Raw genomic sequence first — 23,240 nt, forward strand, 5'->3', positions numbered from 1 at the left:
TCAGTGAGACACTCCAGGATGTTGGGTGTCACTTTAGGCAGCTCTAAGGGTCTGGTTTTGTTTTACATCACGGATGACAGTTCTATGGCCCTACTCCCAGGTTCATGACAGACCTTACTAAGTGATGGCAACAGTCTTTCCCACAGATCTTTCCCAAGCCCAGTGCTCTATGCAGTCACTATCACTTAACAGGGTTAGAGGAAAGTTACCCTTATTTCCCATCCTTGTTCTGGATTCTGGAGATGGGCTGGATCTAAAGGGAACCAAGACCAAATGGGATTGTTCTGAGAGATGCTCAGAGCATGTGGGCCCCAGGGCTGGGGAATGGGGTCCCCAGGGCCTGCTTTCCTCACAGTTGTGGACCGGCCCCCACCTTGCTGCCAGTGCTGGTGGTCTCTCCTCTCATGCTGGCAGCTCCCCTGGCCCATGCTGGGTGGCAGCAGCTTGCACTCCTACTGGTCCCTCTCGTCACCCTCTCTGCCATCCTGACCCACCTGGCGAATCATCCCAAACTCTCCCTCAGCAGCAGCAAAGCAGTCACAGCTCACTGCCTTAAACATGTTCTCTGCTGGCCCAGATGGACTGGCCTGGCACCAGCTGAAGCTTGTTGTTTGGTCCCAGGAAGAGTTCCAACTGCTAGATGTTCCTAAGTGGAAACGATGAGTGGAGGTGGTGGGGATCTTCACATGGGTTTGTCTGCTCAGGGGTGTGAGTACGTGTATGCCCAAGTGCACAAGTATATACTTGCTGCGGGGGCTGTCACCAGGATGGCAAGGTGCTTTGTCCTCACTTGTAGGAGAGGAGCTAATTCTCTGGGGTCTCTTGGGTCTTGGAACCTTACCTTCATAGTGGGGCAGGAGCTTCAAGGGGCTGGAAGTTAGGAGGGGAGGATGTGGGCCTCTTGGGGAGCTCTGCGTGTAGCATGACACCCTACCACCACCACCCAGGAACCCTGTGGGTGGTACCTTCCCTCCCCAGCCAGCAGGGCAGCCCCTGGCTTCAAGAGAGCAACTCAGAGGCTCTGAGCCTGTGGTCTAGGTTTCCTGTCCCATGAAAGGCTCTGAGTGCTGTAGCTGAGTGTTATGGAGACCCTCACCTCTGTGCTGTTGGTCTCAGCAGAGCAAATTCTTTTTGGTTGATAGGTGGTCAGGAAGGGGCCTTCCTGACACTGACCTAAGTCAACCTTCAATGGGGCAGGTCTGGGGGCAGGAGAGAATCTGGTCTGGGCCACCAACAGACTCCTTTTAAGATTGGGAGATTAAGAATTTCCTTAGCAGGGGGGGCGCCTGGGTGGCTCAGTCGGTTCAGCGTCCAAGTCTTGATTTCGTCTCAGGTCGTGATCCCAGGGTCGTGGGATCGAGCCCCGTGTCGGGTTCTGTGCTGAGTATGGAGCCAGCTTGGTATTCTATCTCTCTCCCTCTGCCCCTCTCCCCCACTTGTGCTCTCTCTCTCTCTCTCTCTCTAAAATAAAAAAAAAATTAAAAATAAAAGAATTTCCTCAGCAGAGCCTCCAAACTGGGGCACACGTGCCAAGAAGGGGAGGGAGATGAGGCAGCCAACTAAAGCTGTGAAAACATTTATATCCTATCTCATCCTTTCAAACTTTTCCATTTGGGGAGGTGTGTTTTATCAGTAATATATGTGTACGTAATCGGTGGATAAGTATTCATATGTTGGGGGATAAGTATTCATATGTTCATATCAAACATACTTTATTGATAGGGATGCATGATCAGAAAGGCAGAAGGCCACTGGCCTGGAAACTGGGTAGGTCAAGAAGCTTTTTTTGTGTGTGGAAACTGGAATGTTTTTTCTAAAGTCAAACTTTCTGTGTTCTCCCATCCATTCGTGAGAGAATTGCTCCAGAACCCACAACCTGATCGTGCTTCCCAAGATTCTGCAACCCTGAGGCGCCTAGCTGGCTCAGTCAGCAGTGCATACAACTCTTGATCTGGGTTGGGGTTGTGAGTTCAAGCCCCATGTTGGGTGTGGAGATTACTTAAAAAAAAAAAAATACACAGAAAAACCCAAACCAAGATTCTGCAACCCTTGCTTCTCTGCCTGAATCCACAGGTACCAGTGGGTGGCCCAGTGGCCCTTCCTGGCATGGGCCTGAAAGGAGAGGATCCTCCCACAGCATCTGCCCAGTCATAATTGCCTATTACAGAAAGGTCAGCCATGAATTTATCAAAACCTTGTTTGAAGCTGTGGGACCTCTTCCGGCGGCTCTGACTTAAGAAAAACAGTTTCCCTAAGTTCAATCCCCTCCTGGTGAACAAAGACAGTCATTTATTGGTGTGAAGTATTTCTTTTTTAAATATTCAACTGGAGGCGGTGGGGGCATGCTCTAGAATGCTGCCATGTGGAACCCAGCCTGGTTTTCCCTCTGGAGCCCGCACAGTCTCCCTGCCTCCCTGCTTCTCCTTCTGTTAGTCTGCTTCAGCCTGAGCAGGTCCTCTCTGAGCACAGCTGCCGCAGTGGCTCTAGGCTCCTCCCCACTGTGGACCTGGGCAGCCACATCTCTCCCTGTTGGCCCTGACCTTACGGATGTACCTGGTGGCTGGGGCATCTTTGGTCAGTGGAGCTTCTTGGCTTCATGCCTTTCCTGGGATATCTGACAGCGGCGAGCCCAGGTCTGACCAGCACAGTCTGGATCATTTCTCCCAGTGGTGGTCATGGTATGGGACAGGAGGCTACTGGGGTACTGAGGAGTGCCGAGGGGGATGCCAACTGAATTGGCTCTGTGCCCCTCCCCAACAGCACCCATGTGGCCAGGGGGGTGGTCCTTCCAGCCCTGCTAAACAGCTTCAAGACTTGTTTCTGATCAGTCAATAGCCTTTAGTGCTGAAAGGGAGGAAAGCTGGTAGAAATCCAGCTATTTTTACCCCCTCTACCTTTCTTGGCTATCTTTTAAAAATATGTATCCCTGGATAAGCCATTTTTAGTCTTCCCTGCTTGGCTTCCAGCCACTCCTTCATATCTCTGCTCTCTCCCTCCTTCTCACCTACTTGTCCTCCTGTGTCTCCTCTGCTTTATGGCAGTGTCCTTCTTCCCTCCTTGCTCACCTGTGCTTATCCCAACCCTCACCAAGCAAGAGCGGTCCCTGGGGCTTTTGGGAGGACCATTGGCCTCGTGGAGCCTCACTGCTGATGGTCCAGATCCATGAAACCAGGTCTTCTGTGGGGCTGAGCTGTGTCCTACCTGTGGACGTTTCCCTCCCCCTTTCCTTCCTCTCTCCCTTCTCTACCCAGTGGAGACTTTTATTAAGGAGGGCCGCCTGAAGAGGCCCAGGGCTACCCCAGCCATCCTGGTCTCTATGAGACTTGCATCCAGGGATGTGTCACAGATGGAGCTCCTGCATCTCCTGCAAGAGACGGGTGGGTCCTGTGTTGAGCAGGATGGGGAGCCAGCCCTTCTCCGGTCGGTCTGGGTGGGAGAGGGCCTGGGCAGTCACAGGGTGCGGCCCTCATTGGCATAGACTTTTCTTCTGTGGCTTCTCCAGTGTTGCAGCCTTCAGGCACAGAGATTCTTCACAGCAGGTTGTTGAATGCTCCTCCTCTGGGAGCTTCTCAAACCCTGGGAGGAGGTTGTGTCTTTTTGTTCTTTCTCTGACTTCTCCATTTCTGGCATCTCTTCTGCTCCCATAAACGTTGGTGCTCCCCACAAATCTTTCCTAGACCACTGCTCCCGTGTGATCTCTGAGGCTTGCCTGTGAATCGAACCCTTAACTCTCCCCAATAGAAATATCTAGACTTTTCTGAATTGAATCCAAGCCCCAACCCATCTCCTGATACCTCTTGTACCTACCTCCCCACCTCAACAAAACCAGATCCAACTTCATGATTTTGCCATTTTATTCCCCATTCTCTGCTCACCGACTGGCTTCTGTCCCTTGACCCCCAGTCTCAATCAAAAGGACCATTCCTCCTCAGACCTCAAGCCAGAATACCTCTGCTGAAACTTCCCTCCCTCTCACCCCATGGACTGTCTCTTGGGCTATTGCCGATTTTTCACTGTTTCCTTGCCTCTACTGTCTCCTTGACACACAGCCAGAGCACTCTCTTGTTTGAAAACCTTAGAGGCCCTAATATTCCCCTGGCCTTTCCCTTTTTAGCTCTAAGCTTGCCCATAGTTCAGGAAGTTCAGACCACAGGATTGCTGGGAGCTGTTCTAGGTGCAGGGGATAGCACTGGCTTAAACCTGCCGTGCCTGCCCCCGACAGCCACCCAGCCTGAGCATGCTCTGTCATGTCTCTGAGCCTTTTCATGTGCTCTCACCTCTGCCTACCTTGCTCTTTCACCTCAAGGAGAAGCCTCATCAGACTTCTGTCCCTTCCCTGGACCGTGTGGAGGCATGTCGTGCGGTGATTTGTTTGCACATCCGTCTCCCCTCTAGACTGTAGGCTCCCAGAGGACTGGATCCCTGTCTGATTCACTTTTTTAAAAATGTATTTCAATTAAATATTGAATAGGTATTTCTAAAGAATGTAAGAGTACTTATAAAATATGTATAAGATGCAAAGGATACAATACAATACAATGAACACCTGTAGACCCACCTTCCATTGTCAGAGACATAGTTTGTTCATACCGTCAATACCTATCACGGGGCCTGGAACTATTCCAGGGGTCAGCAGGTGTTTGTGAATGACTACATGCCTGAATGAATGAATGAATGAATGTTAGTTTTCTCTGTGAGTCTCTCAGCGTTGCTGGGCAAACTCCATGTGAAGTGGTCCCAACTGAATCGTGTTGCTGCCTGAGGTCAGTCCCACCCTGTGAGCTCGCTGAACCACTTACACATCTTTCCATTTACTTTGCATATGTTTATTGAGGGCTTGCTCAGTACCAAGAGTGGTGGGAGGACTGGGCTGCAGTGGGGAGCAAAACGTCAGAGACCTTCTCCTAGGGAGCTTCCACTTAACCACCTCTTCAGAAGAGAAAAAAATAATCCAAAGAGCCCAAAGTGCAGTGCTGCCTACCTGTCCACAGCCTCACTGCGCTCCCGAGAGTGACAATGTGCGACAGTGGTTAAGGACAGGGACTGCAGGCCTTGACACAAGTCATGATGGCTTTGCAAGTTATATAACTCCTATGTGTAGCAGTTTCCTTGTCTGTAAAATGGGCAAAATGGGTCCTGTCCTGTGGATTTGCTATGAGGCATAAAGGAGTTAATATGTGATAGGTGCCTGGCACACAGTGGAGCTCGCAGTAAGGCTCAGTTGGCATCACCACCACCATGGTGAGCAGAGTATTCTGTATGGTGGGAATGGGGTGCAACCAATAACCAGAGAGGACTCCACTATCATATCTGCAGCTCTCTCCAGCATGAGCTCAGATCCAGGGAAGGGCCGAGTGCCATGCTAGTCACGTGCCATGCCTTGTTTCCTCAGCTCTAACACACTTTTGGGCCACATTTGCTTTTCTGAGTCATGATGTGCCTACAGCCAATCTATTCTGGAAACACCAGTTGTGTGTCCAGTGTGTGCTAGGCACTGTGCTGGGCTCCGGGATGCAGCTATGGAGGTAGCACACAGAGGCCCCGCCCACAGAGCTGACGGTGTAATGCGGGGATCACAGAGGATACACAAAAGCAATACATATGATGAGTTGGAAGGTACTCAATGCCATGGAGAACAAAGAGGCAGGAGGGACAGAAGCTACATTTTATTTTTTTTAAGTTTATTTATTTATTTGTTAGCATCTGTACACCCAACGTGGGGCTCGAACTCATGCCCAGAGAGCAAAAGTCACATGCTCTTCCAACTAGCCAGGTGTCCCAGAAGCTTCATTTTAAATAGATCAGGGAGAGTGTCCCTGAAAGGATGCCACCAGTGCAAAGACTTGAGGGAGTGCAAATGCCTGCAGGTGTGGATGCCCAGAGGAGAGTGGCCTGGCCTAAGGGAAGTAGAAGGAGGGAGGGAGAGAATAGTAGGGGATGGGGCCCGGGGGAAAGGGGCTGTATCTCGTGGGCTTGCAGGGGCCATTGTAAAGCCTTTGGATTTTCTTCTGGGAGGGAAAAGAAGTGTTGGAGGGTTTAGACAGAGGAGGGAAGTGGCTAATTTATGTAGGTAGAGGAGTATCCTGGCTGCCATGCAGAGAAGACCACAGAGGGGTGAGTGAAAGCAGCCTGGCTTGTGCAGAACTGAAAAAAAGAGGGGATGGTGGGGAGAGAGGAGGCAGTGGGAGTGGCCAGACTCTGAAGCCAACAAGATTTACTGATGATTGACGTGGATGGGAGAAGAAGGGGTCAGAGATGGCGCCAATGGGAGGCTGGGAAACGCACATATAGGGGAAGATAAGAGCTCAGCTTGGACACTTCAGGTTTGGGATGCCTATGCATATGACATCTCAGTCAAGATGCAGAGTCTGCAGTTAGACCAGTGACAGGTTCAGGGAAGAGGACTGGGCCAGAGACACATATTTGGTAGTTGTCACTGGGAAGTGGGATTTCAAGCTTGAGTCTGGGTGGGCTTTGAGACCCAGGATCGTGTGTACTCAGAGAAGACCAGGTTCCTCCAGTGTAAGGAGTGGGGTTCTGAAAATGGGAGAGAGTTTAAACAGGTGTGGCCAGGAGGGAGGAGGAAACCTGGGAGAAGGAGGTGTTCCAGAAGGCAAGTGGAAAACTTATCTCAGGAAGGAGGGAGCACTCAGCAGTATCCTGTGGTGCTGCTGAAGTGAGATGAGAGATTGAGAAGGGATTGTTGGATTGATAATGTGGAGGCCGTTGGTGACTATGACCATAGCGGTTTCTGTAGAAGGCTGTGCAAAAGCCAGGTTGGACTGGGTTGAGAGGAAGGGAGGGGAGGAGCAGAGAAATGGGGCAGTAGCTAAAGGGGAAAGTGGGTCAAAGTTAATTAATTAATTAATTAATTAATTAATTTTGCGGATGGGAGAAGCATGTTTGCATGGTTATTGAAATCATCCAATAGAGAGGGGAAATGGTTGATGAAGGAGAGGAGGTGGTTTGTGAAGGTAAGAAGTGGGCTTTGGGAACAGGAGACTGGCAAATATTGGGGGACAGACGTCGAGCGGCTGTGGATGTGCAAATTATCCTCTAGTAGCTCCCACTTTCTTGGTGAGATGGCATGCAGGTTGTCAGTGACAGTTAAGAGAGGGAGAGACATACTGGAGGCTTGAAGATCATGGAGAAGGGGTGAGGAATCATCCAGGAGGATGGAAAAGAGAAGGGATCGCGGACAAGCAGCTCGATTGCCAGGTGTCTCCTACAGCCACCGTGTTGGTGCGTGCACACGCATCAGGCCCAGGTGCAGGGAGCCCTTGCCGGACAGACTTTGCTGGGCCACAGAAGGCATTGTTTGCTTAGTCATTGTCACTCTGGCTGAGCTGAAAGTTAACTTGAATCTGGATCTCTGTCACACAAATTTTGTCCCCAGAAAGACTACATGGTGATACAACATTGAATTAAAATGCAACTGTGTACACACAAGATTGCCTGTCACAGACCAGGCAACTCACAGACAGTAGAGATGGCTACATTCCTCAGAAAAAAACTTCAGACCTTACACAGCCTGGGAAAGGGACTGCAGCCTCTCCTTCCACATGGTATAAAGGGCTCTCAGTAGCTTCTGATTAGCTTTCAGGGGCTCCTTTTTTTTTTTTTTTTTCCTTTTAATTTTAATTCCAGTATAGCTAACATACAGTCAGGTGCTGCTTTTAAATTCCAGCCCCAAATCATTCAAATAAAAAATGAAATTATAAATTAACCAAGTGGGAATCTTTCTTTACCATGCCTAGAAATTAGTCTGCTGGAAGGCCGTGGAGCCTAGGTTCCAAGTATGGCCCAGAGATGCTGTGGCCACTACATACTGGGCCTCACAGCTGGTGGCAAGATGGCCCAGGGGGGCTAGACTCTCAGGTTCTGGAGATCCTATTGAAGACGAAAGTGGCAGGTCTGTGAGATGGGATGGATGGGTGGGTATATGCTGTTGTTGGTTGATGAAAGAAATGTTTGATAGACATGTAATAGTGTTTCTTTTTTCTGGAAGAGTCTTTATTAGACCGAAGGTGTGGCTCTCCCCCCACTGTTCCTCAGAATTGCAGACAGTCTTGGAGGAGGCATCCCCAGGTGGGCTCCTTGCCCCCTGCCCGCCCCCCCCACCCCCGTCTGAAATGGCTTGTTTTAAGACATCCTACCAGTTGGCCCCTGAATCTTTTTTGCAAGCAGATGGCTTTCATCTAGGGGCAGCAAACTCAGAATCCCCTCCTGTCCGTCAGTCAGACCCTAGGAGGACACAGGGCACTAGGGCAGATGGCGCCAGGGTGGCCTCCCTGCAGGCAGCTGTGGTCCAGCCTCCACAGTGGCGCTCAGCCAGTCTGTCCTGTCTCCTGGGTGCCAGTATCCACCCAGATGAATACACACTGGAACAAGGATAGAATTTCAGGGAAGCCATATAAAACATTGCCTTTGGCTTTTTGTGCTCATCTTCTTTCAAATTGGAAAAGGAAAATGGGGAAAAGGAAAATAAGGAAATTGAGTTTAGCTTAACTTTCTACCTTACTGAACTGCTCAACTCTGCGGGCTTCCCTGCAGCTGCGCCAGGTCAGAATGGAGATGGGGGTCAGGTACATTGGATTTCTCCTCAGTGGTTCCTCAACGGCTGGATCCTAGGACCGCAACCCCACCCAGCCTGGTACTAGCGGAAGAGTAACACTTCACCCATCTCGATGGACTTGGTCTAGCATTAGGCCTGCTGGTGAGCTGCCAGAAAGTAGGTTCCTTTGTCACTGCTGGAGATGGCATTAACTAGGTAGGCATTGGGATGCCTCCCCCACCCATCTCCAACTGTCTGGGGTCAGCCTTTGAAGGGAACAAACCAGAATAGACCTGCCAGGGCAATAGCTCTGAACTTGTGCTGTATGTTGGGATCACCTGGGGAGGGAAAAATACTAATACCAGGGTCCTGCCCCCACAGATTCTTTTTTATTTATCTTTTATTTTTGAGAGACAGAGAAAGACAAAGTGTGAGTGGGGAGAGGCAGAACGAGAGGGAGACACAGAATCCAAAGCAGGCTCCAGGCTCTGAGCTGTCAGCACAGAGCTGATGCAGGGCTCGAACCCACAAACTGCGAGATCATGACCTGAGCCGAAATTGGACGCTCAACCCAGCACCTCAGGTGCCCCTGCCCCCACAGATTCTGATGTAATTTGTCTGGGGTATAATCTGAGAATCAGAAATTTAAAAATAACTCCAGGTGTTTCTAACATATAGGTTTAGAGCCTTGGTTCTTAAAGTGTGGTCTGCAGACCACAGTATAGGTATCACCTTAGAGATTCTTAAAAACGCAAACCTCACACTAAACTTGCTGAATCTGAATCTGTACTTCATCAGGATGTAGGAGGGGAACTCAAGATTCTACCACATGACCTGGTGCTCAGGGTTCAAATGGGAGACGCTTGTCAGCGCTCAGCACGGGACACAATCAGCACTCAGCAAATGGTAGCTGTGATGATGCCACTGGGCAGGAAGAGGAGAGCGGAATGGGGCTCGGCAGGGTCACCGAGCTTGATAGAGCCTCCTGCAGGCTGCTTCTCTGAGAAGTGTCTCTAACATAGTGATTTTCAATGTCATTTCAGCGTTTCCAGGAGACTGGACCCCAAGGAGCCCCCGGGTAGCCAGAGAGCAGCTTCCCCAACCCCGAAGCAGGCTTCTGCTACTGCTCCCGGCCGCGAGAGCCCCCGGGAGACGAGGGCACAGGGCCCAGCAGGCCAGGAGGCTGATGGCCCGCGCAGGACACTGCAGGTAGACAGCAGGACGCAGAGATCAGGGCGGTCGCCCTCTGTGTCACCGGACAGAGGCAGCACCCCCACATCACCCTACTCCGTCCCCCAGATCGCCCCCCTTCCCAGCAGCACGCTGTGTCCCATATGTAAGACCTCGGACCTCACGTCGACCCCCAGCCAGCCAAACTTCAACACCTGCACCCAGTGTCACAACAAGGTCTGCAACCAGTGTGGGTTCAACCCCAACCCTCACCTCACCCAGGTAACCACTTTCTGCGCCGGCTTCCCCCACCTACCTTCCCATGCCTCCCTCGGTTCCCTTCCCCTCTTTAACCAACTCTCTTTTCCTGGTTGTTTCCCTGAGCCACCAGCATTTGTGTCTTCCTGGCTCAAGATGTGGTAGCAGAGAACAGGCCTGGCCGCAGATCTCCCGAGGGATTCCTGCACCTCCTGAAAGCTTGGGCAGAGTCCCAGAGTAGAAGATGCTTTTGTAGCTGGTGTGAGTTTGACCCAGAAAAATGGCCTTAGAGAGGGCCAAAGACAGGCTTCTGGGCAACTTTTCTCAATGGATACTCATTTGGAGAGGGCTATAAATAGCCACAGGCTGGAGGGGAGGCAGATTTCCCTGGCTCTAGGCCAGCCTCTTTCCCTGACAGTGGGCACTGGAGGGGGATGCTGGTGAGGGAAGCAAGGTTTTAGGAGAGGCAGGAAACAGCCTTCCAGTTGGGCTCTGGGAAGCTTCTCCTCTGGACTTTCATTCCAGTTAGCTGGGCCTGAGATGGCAGAAAAGCTAGCCATCCCCAGAGAAACAACCTCAGGGTAGAGACCCAGGCTGGGAGCCAAGCATTCACAATGGGTGATGGTGTCCTACACTCACTGAGCAGTTACTGAAGGGCCATTTCCACGAGATTGGCCTCCTTTGTGCCCTGGGTCCACAGCCCCATCCTGGCTTTGTTCAGGATGCTTTGAGTTGCTGTGGGATGCTCAGCCAAAACCCTGAAGGCTCCTTTTGGGGACCTGGAGGCTGGGTGCCCCAGTGTACTACTGGAACTGGGGCCATGCCTCTGAAATGAACTGAGTGGGCTTGCCAGCTTCCTCCCTCTCCTCTGGGGTAACCCATAGAAGTCTCTAGTTCCTCCTCCAGGGCTCTGCCCTTGGGCAGGATGGAGCATGGCCGGGCGGTAGGCACAGGCATGGCCGCCTCTGGGATTATCAGCAGCAGGAGCCATTTGGACCTCGTGGGTGGGGGAGATGAGTGAGAATAATTGTTCACAGGTCGGGGTCTATTTGTGACATGAGGTGCTGTGGGTGTGGGATGTGTGGTTTGCGAGAGGTAAGTGTGAGATTCCAAGGAAGGAGCTGCCGTTGTGGGGAGATGACTCAGTACGTTTGGAGTTGCTCCTGGAGTGTGGGGGCTTCCTTGAGGAGGCGTGCACACTCGTGATTATTACATCTGTGATTAGAAACAGGCCCATCCCTGAGCTGATCAGTTAGGTAAGTGTTTGCTCTTCAGTACTTAGAACAGTGTGGTCCACACCAAAGAAACTCACCTGTGTGTTTGTGCCAGCACAAACCAGAAGCCAGAAGCCCTGGCCCCCCAGGAGTAAGGTTTGACAGGCAGGGGTGAGACGCTGCGGTGGCCCCTGTGTGGTGTTGCCCCTCTGGGTTTTAGCCTCCCTGAGATGCTCACTTGAGCTATAGGACCTGAAGGGCAGAGGTCAAGGGAGAGCCACATATGGGGCACTGGTTTCCTGGTGGGCACCCAGCCCTTGCCACACAACAGGCTCCCCCAAGCCCAGGACCTTGGGTGACGTGGGAAGGGAGCCAGCCTTTAATGTGCCAGGAAAAACAGCAGAGTGGGAGGACCTTGGCCACACTCAGTCCATCTGCCTCGTTGTGCCGGGAAGAAGCCGAGGCTCAGGGCCAGGAAGGAAGGGGCCTCAGACTTAACTGCAGATTCACACTGTTTGGTGAAGAGCAGTCCTCTCAGCCAGGTGCTTCAAGCAAATCTGAGCCAGACAAATGCATTGGTTCTTTGCTGGGAGGCTTCTCAGGCCTTCAGCACCCTGAACGGCACCATGGAGCTCCAAGACAGAGCTGTAGCCAGCAGCCTTTCCCCGACTTGCTTTCTCAGAACATTAGGGGCCGCTGTTCCATGGCATCAGTTTGGGAAATGCTGACCTAGTCCATTCTCCAGGTTCTCGGAACCTGGTGGATGCCCTTTTCTGACAGGGTCTCCAAGCAGAACATTTTCTTCTCCAGAGCTGGCTTTCAGTGGTGTTCCAGTCAAGGAGAAAGAGCCCTCAGCACATTTTCCTGAGAGGCTGGCAGAACGTAATTCTCGAGTCAGAGCGGTTGTCCATTGTCACTCTGCTAAAAGCAGATTCACCTTCCTGGTCCTTTTGCACAGAAAGAGAAACCCAGTTTGCAGGTTTTGTTCACGCACCTGCTGATCCGCCCTGGTCACACCATACCTGTCCTGACACACCTCCTAACTTGATGTTTTGCCAGCCAAGAAGGCCGTTTCTGGGATTACCCTGGTGTCTGTGGGCTGGGCTCCTGCCTGGCCTGAGATGCTGGGCAGGGCCAGGGACTGGTTCTGAAGTAGGGTGTGTCTAGGTGGCAGGGCGTTCAGGCAAAGCGACCTTTCCCAGGACATCCAGGTCCTCTCTTCTCAGCAGGGGCCCTGCTACGATGCAAGAAGAGGTGGTGCTGGTTCCAGCACCAGATGCACTGCAATCACTGGCCACTGGGGGGCATACTGGGGACCTTGTCTGCAGGGTGGGGCTGTGTGTCTGAAACTGCTTAGTGCAGTGATGCTGCGGTGGCGGGCTGAGGAGGCCTGGGTCCCACATTCTGCCTTGAAGCTCACCGAAGCTCATCAGGGCATGTCAACATTGAGGCTGCATGGAAGTCAGGGAAGGAGCTCAGGGCACTCTCTGTTTATAGACAAGGAGACGAAGTCTTGGGAAGTCTTGGCTTATTCAGGGTCATTTTGGAGCAATAGACCTGGGGATCCAGAATCAGTGGCTAGGTCTCCAGTTTTCCCTCAGGGACTCTCAGCACCATTTTCCCTGTCCACAGTTCACTCTTCCTCCTCTTCTTGAGGAGAGTTCAGAACAAACAAGGCCATCTCAGCCACTCTTTGTGGTGAGGCCATTTCTTTCTGGAGTTTTGTGGTCCTGGAGCTCAGGGCAGGTGAATAATTTACCCTGTTTGAAATTGTGGCAAAAGACTGAGGGTTTCCTTGTGGGGTCTGAACATCTCTCACCACCCACAAGAGACCGTCCCTGTGAGGAGGAGCACTGATCAGGAGGCCAGAGGCATTAGGATGTAAGCCCATTCAGTACCAGTGATAGGGAAAAGACAGGAAGATTGTTCTCTTCTCTCCCTGGATGTGGGTCCTGAGAAAAGTACCTTAACTTCCCAAATGTCTGATTTCTCTAAAAGGGAGGCAGAGGGCCAGGGACCAGCCTCGGTGGCTTTGCTGATGCCTCATGCCAGCTCAGGCCTATTAGCCCACCTCTGTACTCTTCAATGACTGCCTGCCCTTCAGGCCTGCCACCCCTTTCTCCTGCAGGAGGGAGGCCCTTGTTGCACAAATCAGGCTCTATTCTGATGGGGGGATGGGAGACAAGGCATGGTTGTGAGCCTGCTGGGTGGAATCTGGGAGGTGAGGTTTGGGTGGGCAGTGGGGTTGGGAGTGAGCTGCTAGAGAATACGAGTGATGGCCAGGGGCAGCCCAGCAGCACGTCCTGGCCTGGACTTCCTCCAGATGTGCATCTGGCCTCACCCAGGGAAGAGCGTCACAAGAGCACGTGCTGGTGCAGACGCAGGGCTGGCTGCATGCCTGTGCTTCCAGATCTGATTGGCAGAAGCGTCCCAGAGCACCAGCTACAGTGCAGCCGCAGCCTGCCCCTGGGAGGCCCACCCTCTGCCCCAGTGGGGAGCCATAGAGCTGCTACCCCATCTCTAGCCTTCCAGGTTCAGACAGCTCATCTGAGCTCATCTGCCTCCCATCTCCCTCGCCCTAGTCGGAATTGCTCAGAAGCCCCTCTGAAAAACTACAGAAGAATGATCATGGTCTTTCTTTGCCTGTCCTAAGGTCTAGACTTTGCCGAGACCAACCCAAGGATGTTTAATCCACTGTGCACTGGCCTCCCCCCTAACCTGCTCCATCAGCACTTACCCATGGGCTAAGTAAGGGCTTAGGCACTTACCCATGGTGGGCGGTGTGGAGAAGGGAGGGAGATGAAGCAATGGCCATAAGCCTTTCCTCTACTGCCTGCATCCCACTCCTTTCCTGCAAGGGCCGGAGCACCAGATGGCCCGGGGGAGGTGCTGTGAGTGCCGCACCGGATCCCTCCGCTGCAGCCACCAGCCTTGCCCCCTTCCCTCTGCTCCTCCATGGCCACGCTGCCTCCTGGGCCGGTAGGGAATGAGGAGCAGGTGTTAGGAGGACATAGATCAGCAGTGGGCTGAGGAAAGGCAAAGTTGTCTCCCTCCTCCCTGGGCCTAGGAGGAGGTGGTGTCTGCACACATGCCCAGGCTTCCCTTCTCCACCGCTAAGCCAAATGGAAGTTGGTCTCCAGGGGGCAGGCCCTTTGGGAAACCTTTCTCCCACAGTACATCCAGTCCTTGAGCAGCTTGCCTTCCAGAAGCCAAACAGTCTTCAAGTCAATAGGGAAATACCTGCCAAGCTTCAGTCGGTCCTGGACAGCCAGCCCTGCTGCCAGTCCGTGCTCCCAGGAGGCAGGACTCTTGGCCTCCTTGCTGGGACCACTGCGGGGCAGAGGCCAGAGCCACTGCGTACATGCAGAAGATACAGCTGTGTGGGAGTGGGAGCTGTTTCATAGCTGGAGCTGTCAGGCATGGCACTCCAACTTTTAGCTACAAAGAGGGCTGTACAGTTATCTAAGAATGAATGTGAAATTAATTCAGAGCAGAAACCTGAGATTTTATTCTCAAAACACCTGCTCCTATATGTGTGGGCAAAAGAAACAGAATGAGAAGAGAATTGAGTAAAAATTGAGAAAAAAAAGAGAAATAAATAAAGTGGGAACAGGGAGAAGGAACAGAGGGGAGAGACAGGAAAGGGAGGTGACAGAGAAAGCCAGAGGCAGGAAGAGGCAGGAGAGCTCAGTGAAGTAACCAGATGCTGGCTGGTCACCTTGGGCAGGTCTGCCTGTACCCACTGTCAGATGGTGGCCCTTTCCCTTCTTCCCATCCTTTCCTTCCCCTGCAAATACTTTTGAGCCCTTATGTTAAGCCAGGAACTGTCCTTGACACTGGAGAATCAGGCAGAGCTGAAGTATGTTGCTCAGCCCTGTGGAGCCCGCAAGCCAGAGGGAGAGGCGGCCCTTCCGCCAGTAACCGCCCAAGCAAACACACAGTCACACCTGGGGGTCAGGCGTGTGGAGGACCAGGAGGGAGGCTGGGGTGTTTGATATGCTGCTGCACCAAGACTCTTGGGGGCTTCTACAAGGAGGAGACATTAGACTGGAGTTGGCCTAGGGACAGGTGGGGCCCAGGGAGGCCTGAGGGGAAGTGCATGGGAACAAGCCAGGGCTGGGTGGCTGGAGTGCCGTGAGCAGGCCCAAAGGGCAGGCAGATCCTGCTGGGGTCTCTAGATGGGCTTCCAAAGATTTTGAAAAGTGGCAGTGGGAAGGTCAGATGTGCATTTAAAAACACCTCTTTAGAAATAGATAACGGTGATGGTTGTACATTATAAATGTAATTAATGCCATTGAATTGTACACTTAAAATGGTTAAATGGCCATTTTTATGTTATATTTATTTTATCACAAAACTCTCAACAACAACACCCCACTCCTCTGACTGCTGGGTGGAGAAGAGCCCATGCGGTGGGGCTGGATCCTCAGAGCAGGCTGGGGCTGGGGTGGTGGGAGTGAAGAACCTTGAAAGACTCCTGGTGGATTTCAGAAGCTAGATAGACAGATTTTGGAAATGTGTTGCACATGAGGGTTAGGGGATAGAGATGGAGAATTTTTCCATTTGGGCCACGTCAGGTTGGAGGTGCCTGTGAGCATCTAGGTGGGGTTCAGTAGGCTGACAAATCTAAGACCCTGGCATGCAGCAGACAAGTCAGGGCCAGAGAACTTTGAAATTCACAGGCATATTGACATCAGCATACTTCCCACTTACTTCAGTAAGCATATCATTAACTTGAGTTTAGTATGGGGGGGTGGGGTTAGGTAAAATGTACATGTATTGTAATGTTTAGAGCCCAAGTGTACCATTCAGTGAGCTTTGACAAAAGCATGGAGCTGTGTCAGCCAAACCCCTCTATCAAGGTAGACGTCCTCATCACCCTAGAAAGTCCCTTCAGGCCCCATTCCTGTCCATCCCCACCCTTCCTCCAGACACAACAGTTGTTCTGATTTTTATCCACCATAAACAAGTTTTGCCTATTCTAGAGCCCCGTATAAATGGAATTGCACAGAATGTGCTCTTTTTCGCTCTTTTACTCAGCACAGCGTTTTTTGAGGGCCGTCTATGTGGCCAAGTCTTGAGAGGCCTGACCGAGCAGGAAAGAAGAGAACACAAGACAGTGGTGTGCACAGGAAAGGTGCGCAGACAGAGGAGGGCTCCGAAAAGCAAGAGACAATGGCACTGGAGTTCTGAGAGGCAAGGGCTGCACAGGAATGTGGGGGGGGGAGTGTGGTTGAAAGAGCGGAGCCCCCAAAGAGCCAGGTCTAGATCCTCAGTGTGGAGGAAGAAGCCTATTGTGTGGCTCCTCTTGACGACATTGGAAACAGGGCAGCGGTTTGAGCCAGAAAGCAAGGGAGGGGGACAGGCAGGGAGAGGGACACGAGAAATTGAACAAGCCATTGTGGACAAAAGCCTCCTGGGGAGATGGAGTGAATTAGTTAACCGGGCAGATATGGGGGTCCAGGAGAAGTTAGACGCAAGTTAACTTACAGCGGAGCCCGTCCGCCTGGTGCCCATTTATCTGTTTGGGTGTAGGCCCGGGGAAAAAAGGTATCTGGCTGGATCCAGTTCTGAAGCAGACATAGATCAAGAGAGCACAGACATTTAGCAGAGTGACTGCGTGACAGACCATAGATTCAGCTGGTCGGGAAGACACGTGAAGGCAGAGAGCCTGTGGAAGAACAGAAAGCAGAAGCTCGGGGCAAGTAAGTTCAAGTAAGGGAGCAGCTGAGAAAGGCTCTTCTTGGGATGAAAGTCCCTTCGGAGCCAGAACCCATAAGGCCCTGCTTTTCTGAATCCCCAGCAGGCTCCTGGCAGGGCAGGAAGCGGCTCCCTGAGGGAAGCCACTTTCCTGTAGCTTCTGCTTCCCCCACTTCCAAAGCAGCTCTTGGCCTGCACACCACACTGAGCCTCCCCATTCCTACTGCTGCTCGGGCCCCACTGGGCTGGGATGCACAGGTGTCCCGCCTCTGAGATGACAGGATGGGTTTCCTTGCTGGCAAGAAAGGTCAGCCTGACAAAAGCCAGTGTCTGACAGAGCCATCCACATCAGTGCAGCCCTGGGCAGTCCCCTTAGCTCACCTCTGGTTCTTGGGACGTGAGTTCTGTGGCGGATAGCCTGCTCATCTCCTGGCCATGTGCCAGGTCAGGCTCATGGAGGTACTGGACAGCATGACTCTAGGACAGGTTTCCCGTCACACTAGTAGAAGGCCATTCATTCATTGTGATTCTGGTGGGCAGCTGGATTGGAGGCTGCCAAGAAGCCACAGACACCGAATACAGTTAGATGAGGAAGGCTCTCACTGCTCTGGTCCCAGGGCTGACGAGTCTGCCACAGGCCTGGCCATGTATGCCCAGCCTAGGTGGGCAAGTGAGCTGGGTGCATGGCCATCTATCTCCCTGTCCAGTAGACAGCATCCATCCCCCTAACACAGGGATGAGGACCTTGGAGGAGGGAGGAAGAGGCTAAGGCTGAACCCCTCCGATCAAGCTCCTGATGATCAGTGGGGGAAGCAGAGGGAAGTCTTGCTGGGCTCAGAGTGCTCCCCTCCCAGTGTCCTCCCTGGGAGGCCTTTCTGCCTGGGCCTGAGTCTGGGTGGGGCTGGGAGAGGGCGTGGTCAAGGCTCCTTGCCATCTAGAAGAGGCTGGATAGAAATAGCTGTGCCCATCTGGGCGATGAGTCACTGAGGGGCGTTTTAGCTGTTTCTTGGAGAGGTTCTATTTTAGGTGAATGCCTGTGACAGCCTGGGTGACGGAGGCTGGGTAAGGGAAGGTTCTGGTGGTGAGTGCAGGAGTTTTAGCACATGCCCTTATTCAACCCTGTCCAGAACCTGAAGGAGGGTCACTCTGAAGTCCCAGGATAAGGAGTTTTACATTCCAGACTCCTCTTGTCACAAGTCCCACCTCAGGGCATGCTATACCTGTGCAAGCGCACAGTGGAAATGGAGCCTGGGGTGTGCACTGGGCACCCACCCCAGGAAGTGGGTCTGTGACAGCTGCCCTGGGCCAGGGCCTGGGGCTCCCCTCAGAAGGCTAATCCCCTCCGGGGGACCATCTGAGGGTGAGCAGAAATAGCCTGCCCCTGGGAGCTCCCATTTTGATGGGAAGTGAGCCCTCCCCACCCAAGAGTAACTTTCTTTTTTTTTTTTTAATTTTTTTTTTTCAACGTTTATTTATTTTTGGGACAGAGAGAGACAGAGCATGAACGGGGGAGGGGCAGAGAGAGAGGGAGACACAGAATCGGAAACAGGCTCCAGGCTCTGAGCCATCAGCCCAGAGCCCGACGCGGGGCTCGAACTCACAGACCGCGAGATCGTGACCTGGCTGAAGTCGGACGCTTAACCGACTGCGCCACCCAGGCGCCCCAAGAGTAACTTTCTAAAGTGTCTTTGGACTGAGTCCCAGAGACCCAAATTGTTTCCTCTGAGGCTCTCTGTCCAAAAGTAGACAAAGCTTCCTTGGGTCTTCAAAAATATGTAGGGTGAGTTGACAGTTCCCATCTGGGGGGGATGGCTTCACACCCCAGTGCTGTGGCATCACTGTTCTTAGGGTTTCTGGAACTGGGCTTGGCCTTTGAGGGCTCTGCCAGTGTTTTGCAGAGGGGACTTCTAAACCCATGACTTGACCTGCATGAGGTTGAGTGGCCTTTGGAAGAGGCAGGAATGCAGAAGGCACCAGACTCCAGGCCATAGCTCAGGAGCTGGGCTGGGCTGGCAGGGCTGGTCTCACCCACAACACCACTTCCTGGCTGGGTAACCACAAGAGTATGTGGTTAAATTAGATCAGACCTTGATTTTCTCTACTGTGAAAACTAAATGACAATGTGAACTGTGAACATGCCCTGTGTGGTCCTGGGCGCAAGGGGGTGCTCACCAAAGTGCGGTGTTCCCCACTCCTTGGATGCTGCTTTTGGCCTGCTAGGCAAGACAGCCAAACCCAAGCTCTCCAGGTGGCAAGTCAGCTAAAGCAGCAGCTGCATAGCCCTGTGGCCTCAAGGAAGAGAGCAGGACTGGAGGTACTCCTAAGGGTGGACAGAAAGGGCTTTTTGCCTCAGGAACTGGATTGGACCTTTCCCTGGTGACTGGGCCACCATGGTGCTTTCAAAGGCTCTGGCTACAAGCACAGATGGAGCAGCCTTGGCCTGCAGCCTCAGCTCTGGTTGGAGAGGAGGAGCCTCTTCATCGGGGCACCAAATCTCCAGTCTCATGGCTCTGGCTTTGTGGGAACTGTGCCCCCCGCCCCCTGTTAATAGGTTGTTGGGATTAATCCCACAAGAAGTCTCTCTGGAATGAGCCCTGTTCTGTACTACACACTGTGCACAGTCCTGAGAACACCTCAACCAGAACTCACAAGCTAGGTGGGGAGAAAGGAGACACCCAAGGAAACAAATTGGTAGATACTTCGGGAAAGAGTAAGCACTGTGAAGAAGATGAAGTGGGTGATTCGATATAGAGTGCCTGGTGGGGGAGGCGTATGTTAGATTGTGTGGCCAGAGAGGGCCCTGATGGGGAGATCTGAGGCCTATATAGCTAGCTGGTCTGGGGGCAGAGAAAATTGTGAGGGCCGAGGCCCTGGTTACAGAAGTGAGCTTAGGGGACTACTTGGCAGAACAGGAGGCCCAGAATCTCTGGGGTAAGACCACTAAGGGGGGATGGCAAGGAAGGAGGCCAGAGAGAGGAATGCGCTGGAGTAGATTGTGGGATCTTATGGGCCCTGGTGTGTTCCCATGGCACACATGATGGGAATCCACTAAGGGATTTGAGCCTGTAATTGATAGGCTCTGGTTTGTATGTAGATTTTTTGAGAGAAAAATATTATTGGCTCATGCACCTGGAAGTCCAAGGGCAGACTTAAGGTATAGCTGAATCCAGGGAATTAAATGAACTCTTCAGATCTGCTCCTCTCTCCTTACCTTGGTCCGCTTCTGACTGTCTATTGATGTTATCCTTAGCATCTCGCTGCATGTGGGGAAAGAGGGCTGCTGGCCACTCTAAGGCTACTTTTCTCTATGAGTAATCCCAAAGGAAAAAAGCCCCTCTTTCTTCTATTGTTCATTTACCAAGGGCTCTGATCAGCCCTGTTTGCAAGGTCACATACCTGTCCCTGCGCCCCTTGCTGAAACCAGTGATTGGCCCAACCTGAGTCATGCGCTCACTTTATTCAGGGAAGGGGTTGATGCAGAGAGAAACTACATGTCCATCACATAAATAGCAGCACACGATTTTTTGTTTTGGAGGCACAGATTATCCCATTTTCTTAAAAAATGTGTCTTGCTTAAGGAAACTTTTTCATTCTACTTACATCATCACTTACATTGCATTATTTTGCTCTCAAGATTGTTCATGTATATCTTGTGTCCTCAGCTAGACTCTAAGCTCCTCCAGGACAGGGAGGAAATTAAAAAAAAAAAAAAAAAAACACGTTTATTTCTGAAAGAGAGAGAGAGAGAGAGAGAGAGAGAGAGAGAGAGAGAGAGACCAAGCATGAGCCGGGGAGGGGCAGAGAGAGAGGGAGACCCAGAATCCGAAGTAGGTTCCAGGCTCTGAGCTGTCAGTGCAGAGCCTGATGTGGGGCTCAAACTCATGAGCTATGAGATCATGGCCTGAGCTGAAGTTGGACATTTAACCGACTGGGCCACCCAGGTGCCCCGGTTTCTTTTCTTTTCTATGCCTCCCTCTCCCTCCTGTTACTTTTCACTTATTAATTCATTCTGCAAGTTTTTAATTGAATATCTGTTGCATACCAGGCACTGTACTAAGGCCATCCTTTTCTTCCTGGTTTAAAAGATCACTCTGGCTGCTGTCTGGAAATGGCCCAAAACAGGCAGCAGGGGAAAGAGAGTGACCAATTGGAGGCTTTTGGGGTCATTGGTGAGGCAGGGCATGGAGATGGAATAATGTACACAGATCAGAGGTACAGCCAGTGGGTGGCGGGGAAGACTCTTGAGCAGGAGAGTCTGGCAGGCAGCAGATTGGTGGTTGGGGGGTGGGGAGTGTGTGTGACTGCCCCTGTTCTGCCCCAGGCAGCTGGCAGCTCCCAGAGGTCAGGGCAGGTGCCATCAGCCCCTTCAGCTTTGCCTCCTGGCAGCCCAGAAACACCTGAGTGGTGCTTGCTGCTCCTGCCTATGCTTGGAGCTGGCCCTGGCTGCTGGGGGGCCTGCAGCCACCTGAGCTATGGGCACTGTCAGTCCCGACCACCCCGATGACCATGATACTTCCTCCTCAGGTGAAGGAGTGGCTCTGTCTGAACTGCCAGATGCAGAGGGCTCTGGGGATGGACATGACCACTGCGCCTCGCTCCAAGAGCCAGCAGCAACTGCACTCCCCGGCCCTGTCTCCTGCCCAGTCCCCAGCCAAACAGCCCCTGGGGAAGCCGGAGCAAGAGAGATCGCAGGGCCCAGGGGCACCACAGCCAGGCCTCCGCCAGGCTGAGACATCCAGGGCCACCTCAGTGCCGGGGTCTGCCCAAGCAGCTGCCCCTCCAGAGGTGGGGAGGGCGTCTCCTCAGCCTCCTCTCCCCATCAAGCCTTCCACAGCGGATCCCAGGCCACCTGCAGGAGAGGCCCTGGCCAAAAGTGCCACCACAGTGCCCTCTGGGCCTGGTGCTGCTGAGCAGACCCAGGAGGGCCTCACTGGGAAGCTCTTTGGCCTTGGAGCATCACTGCTGACCCAGGCGAGTACCCTCATGTCTGTGCAGCCCGAGGCTGAGCCCCAGGGCCAAGTGGCTCCCAGCAAAGGGCCACCTAAGATTGTCTTCAGTGATGCCAGCAAGGAGGCTGGCCCAAGACCCCCAGGCTCAGGACCTGGGCCTGGGCCAGCACCTGGAGCCAAAACTGAGCCTGGAGCCAGACCAGGTCCTGGATCGGGGCCTGGAGCCCTGGCAAGAACTGGGGGAACAACCAGTCCAAAACATGGCAGAGTGGAACACCAGGCAGCGACCAAGGCTACTGCCAAGCCAAAGACCACGCCGAAGGAAAGGGCCACTTGCCCACTGTGCCAAGCTGAGCTCAACGTGGGCAGCAAGGGCCCAGCCAACTATAACACCTGCACCACCTGCAAGCTCCAGGTGTGCAACCTGTGTGGCTTCAACCCAACGCCCCACCTGGTAGAGGTAAGAGAGCTGGACCAAGACCTGGAGTAATGGGGGGCCTGGGAGGCATGGGAGCCAGAAAGGGCTACAGAGAGCCAGGCCTTCAGCACTTGTGGGGCCCCTACACAGGTACCGAGGGGCTGTACTCCCTTTTCTATCCCTGCCCCAGGCTTGTTGTTCTTCTCAGAAAACTAACTGGCACAGCGGATGGGGTAATGGTGCCCGCTGCCTCTGACTGGCTAACCGGTGCCCTGAGGCCAGTCCTAGAGGTAGCTAGGCTCAGAGCACCCTGAACTGGCCTCCTCATTCCCAGCTATCCTGGGCATGGCCTGGATGGAAGATGCCAACCTCCCCTGCTCAGGTGGGAAGAACCTGAGGTCCCACCCTGCCCTCCGTCTATGACCCACACAGGGGGTTGAAGGGCTGTTAGGCCCAGGGCTATGCCCCATTGCCCCAGGCTCCAGCCAGGTGGTATCCTCCCTCCATCCCCTCTTCTGAGGTCATGGGTATTGACGTCTACTTGTCAGAGCTAGTCTTTGGGCCACATATTTTCCTTTGGCTGGGCCTAGTTCTTCCTGGGGCTGCATGTGGGGATGCTCAGGGATGTTCTTTTTACCCCTAGGGAAGTTTGAGAGAGTTCTGGGGTTAGGGCCTATCTCTCTGCATCCTTGCTCCAGGGAAGGGTTCTGGGCGCTGTGCAGAGCTGGATAGAAAAGAATAGGAGGCCCAGTGTTCTCTCAAAGCTTGGAGCCCACCTGGCAGGCTCAGAAGATACAGAGGTACCTGGGCAGAGTTGGATGAGCCTGGGCCTGGAGGCTGCTTCTGCTCCTCCCCTTACTCACTCTGCCCTGCCCACAGGGCCATCCATGTGAACCCTACCTTGGCTGCCTTGGGCATAGCTGGTGTGTCCCATTCCCTTAAATGCCCTTAGGGTCAAGATGAATGATTGGCTCATC

The 23,240-nt window shown here is 52.9% G+C and overlaps 1 protein-coding gene across 3 annotated transcripts in view; it reads left to right on the forward strand.

The window, feature by feature from the left end:
* The window catches only part of BSN (bassoon presynaptic cytomatrix protein), a 94,783-nt gene that overhangs the window by 44,496 nt on the left and 27,047 nt on the right, over positions 1 to 23,240 (forward strand). For 2 of the 3 annotated variants that reach the window (XM_003982229.6, XM_045050194.1), the window contains exons 2-3: positions 9,598 to 10,006; positions 21,421 to 22,305. In XM_003982229.6, the coding sequence (XP_003982278.2) occupies positions 9,598 to 10,006; positions 21,421 to 22,305 (1,294 nt within the window). The remainder of the gene's footprint in view (positions 1 to 9,597; positions 10,007 to 21,420; positions 22,306 to 23,240) is intronic. The other variant, XM_045050198.1, reaches the window with a different exon arrangement.

Source organism: Felis catus, chromosome A2 (genome assembly GCF_018350175.1).
Source record: "Felis catus isolate Fca126 chromosome A2, F.catus_Fca126_mat1.0, whole genome shotgun sequence".
Classification (NCBI taxonomy): Eukaryota; Metazoa; Chordata; class Mammalia; order Carnivora; family Felidae; genus Felis; species Felis catus.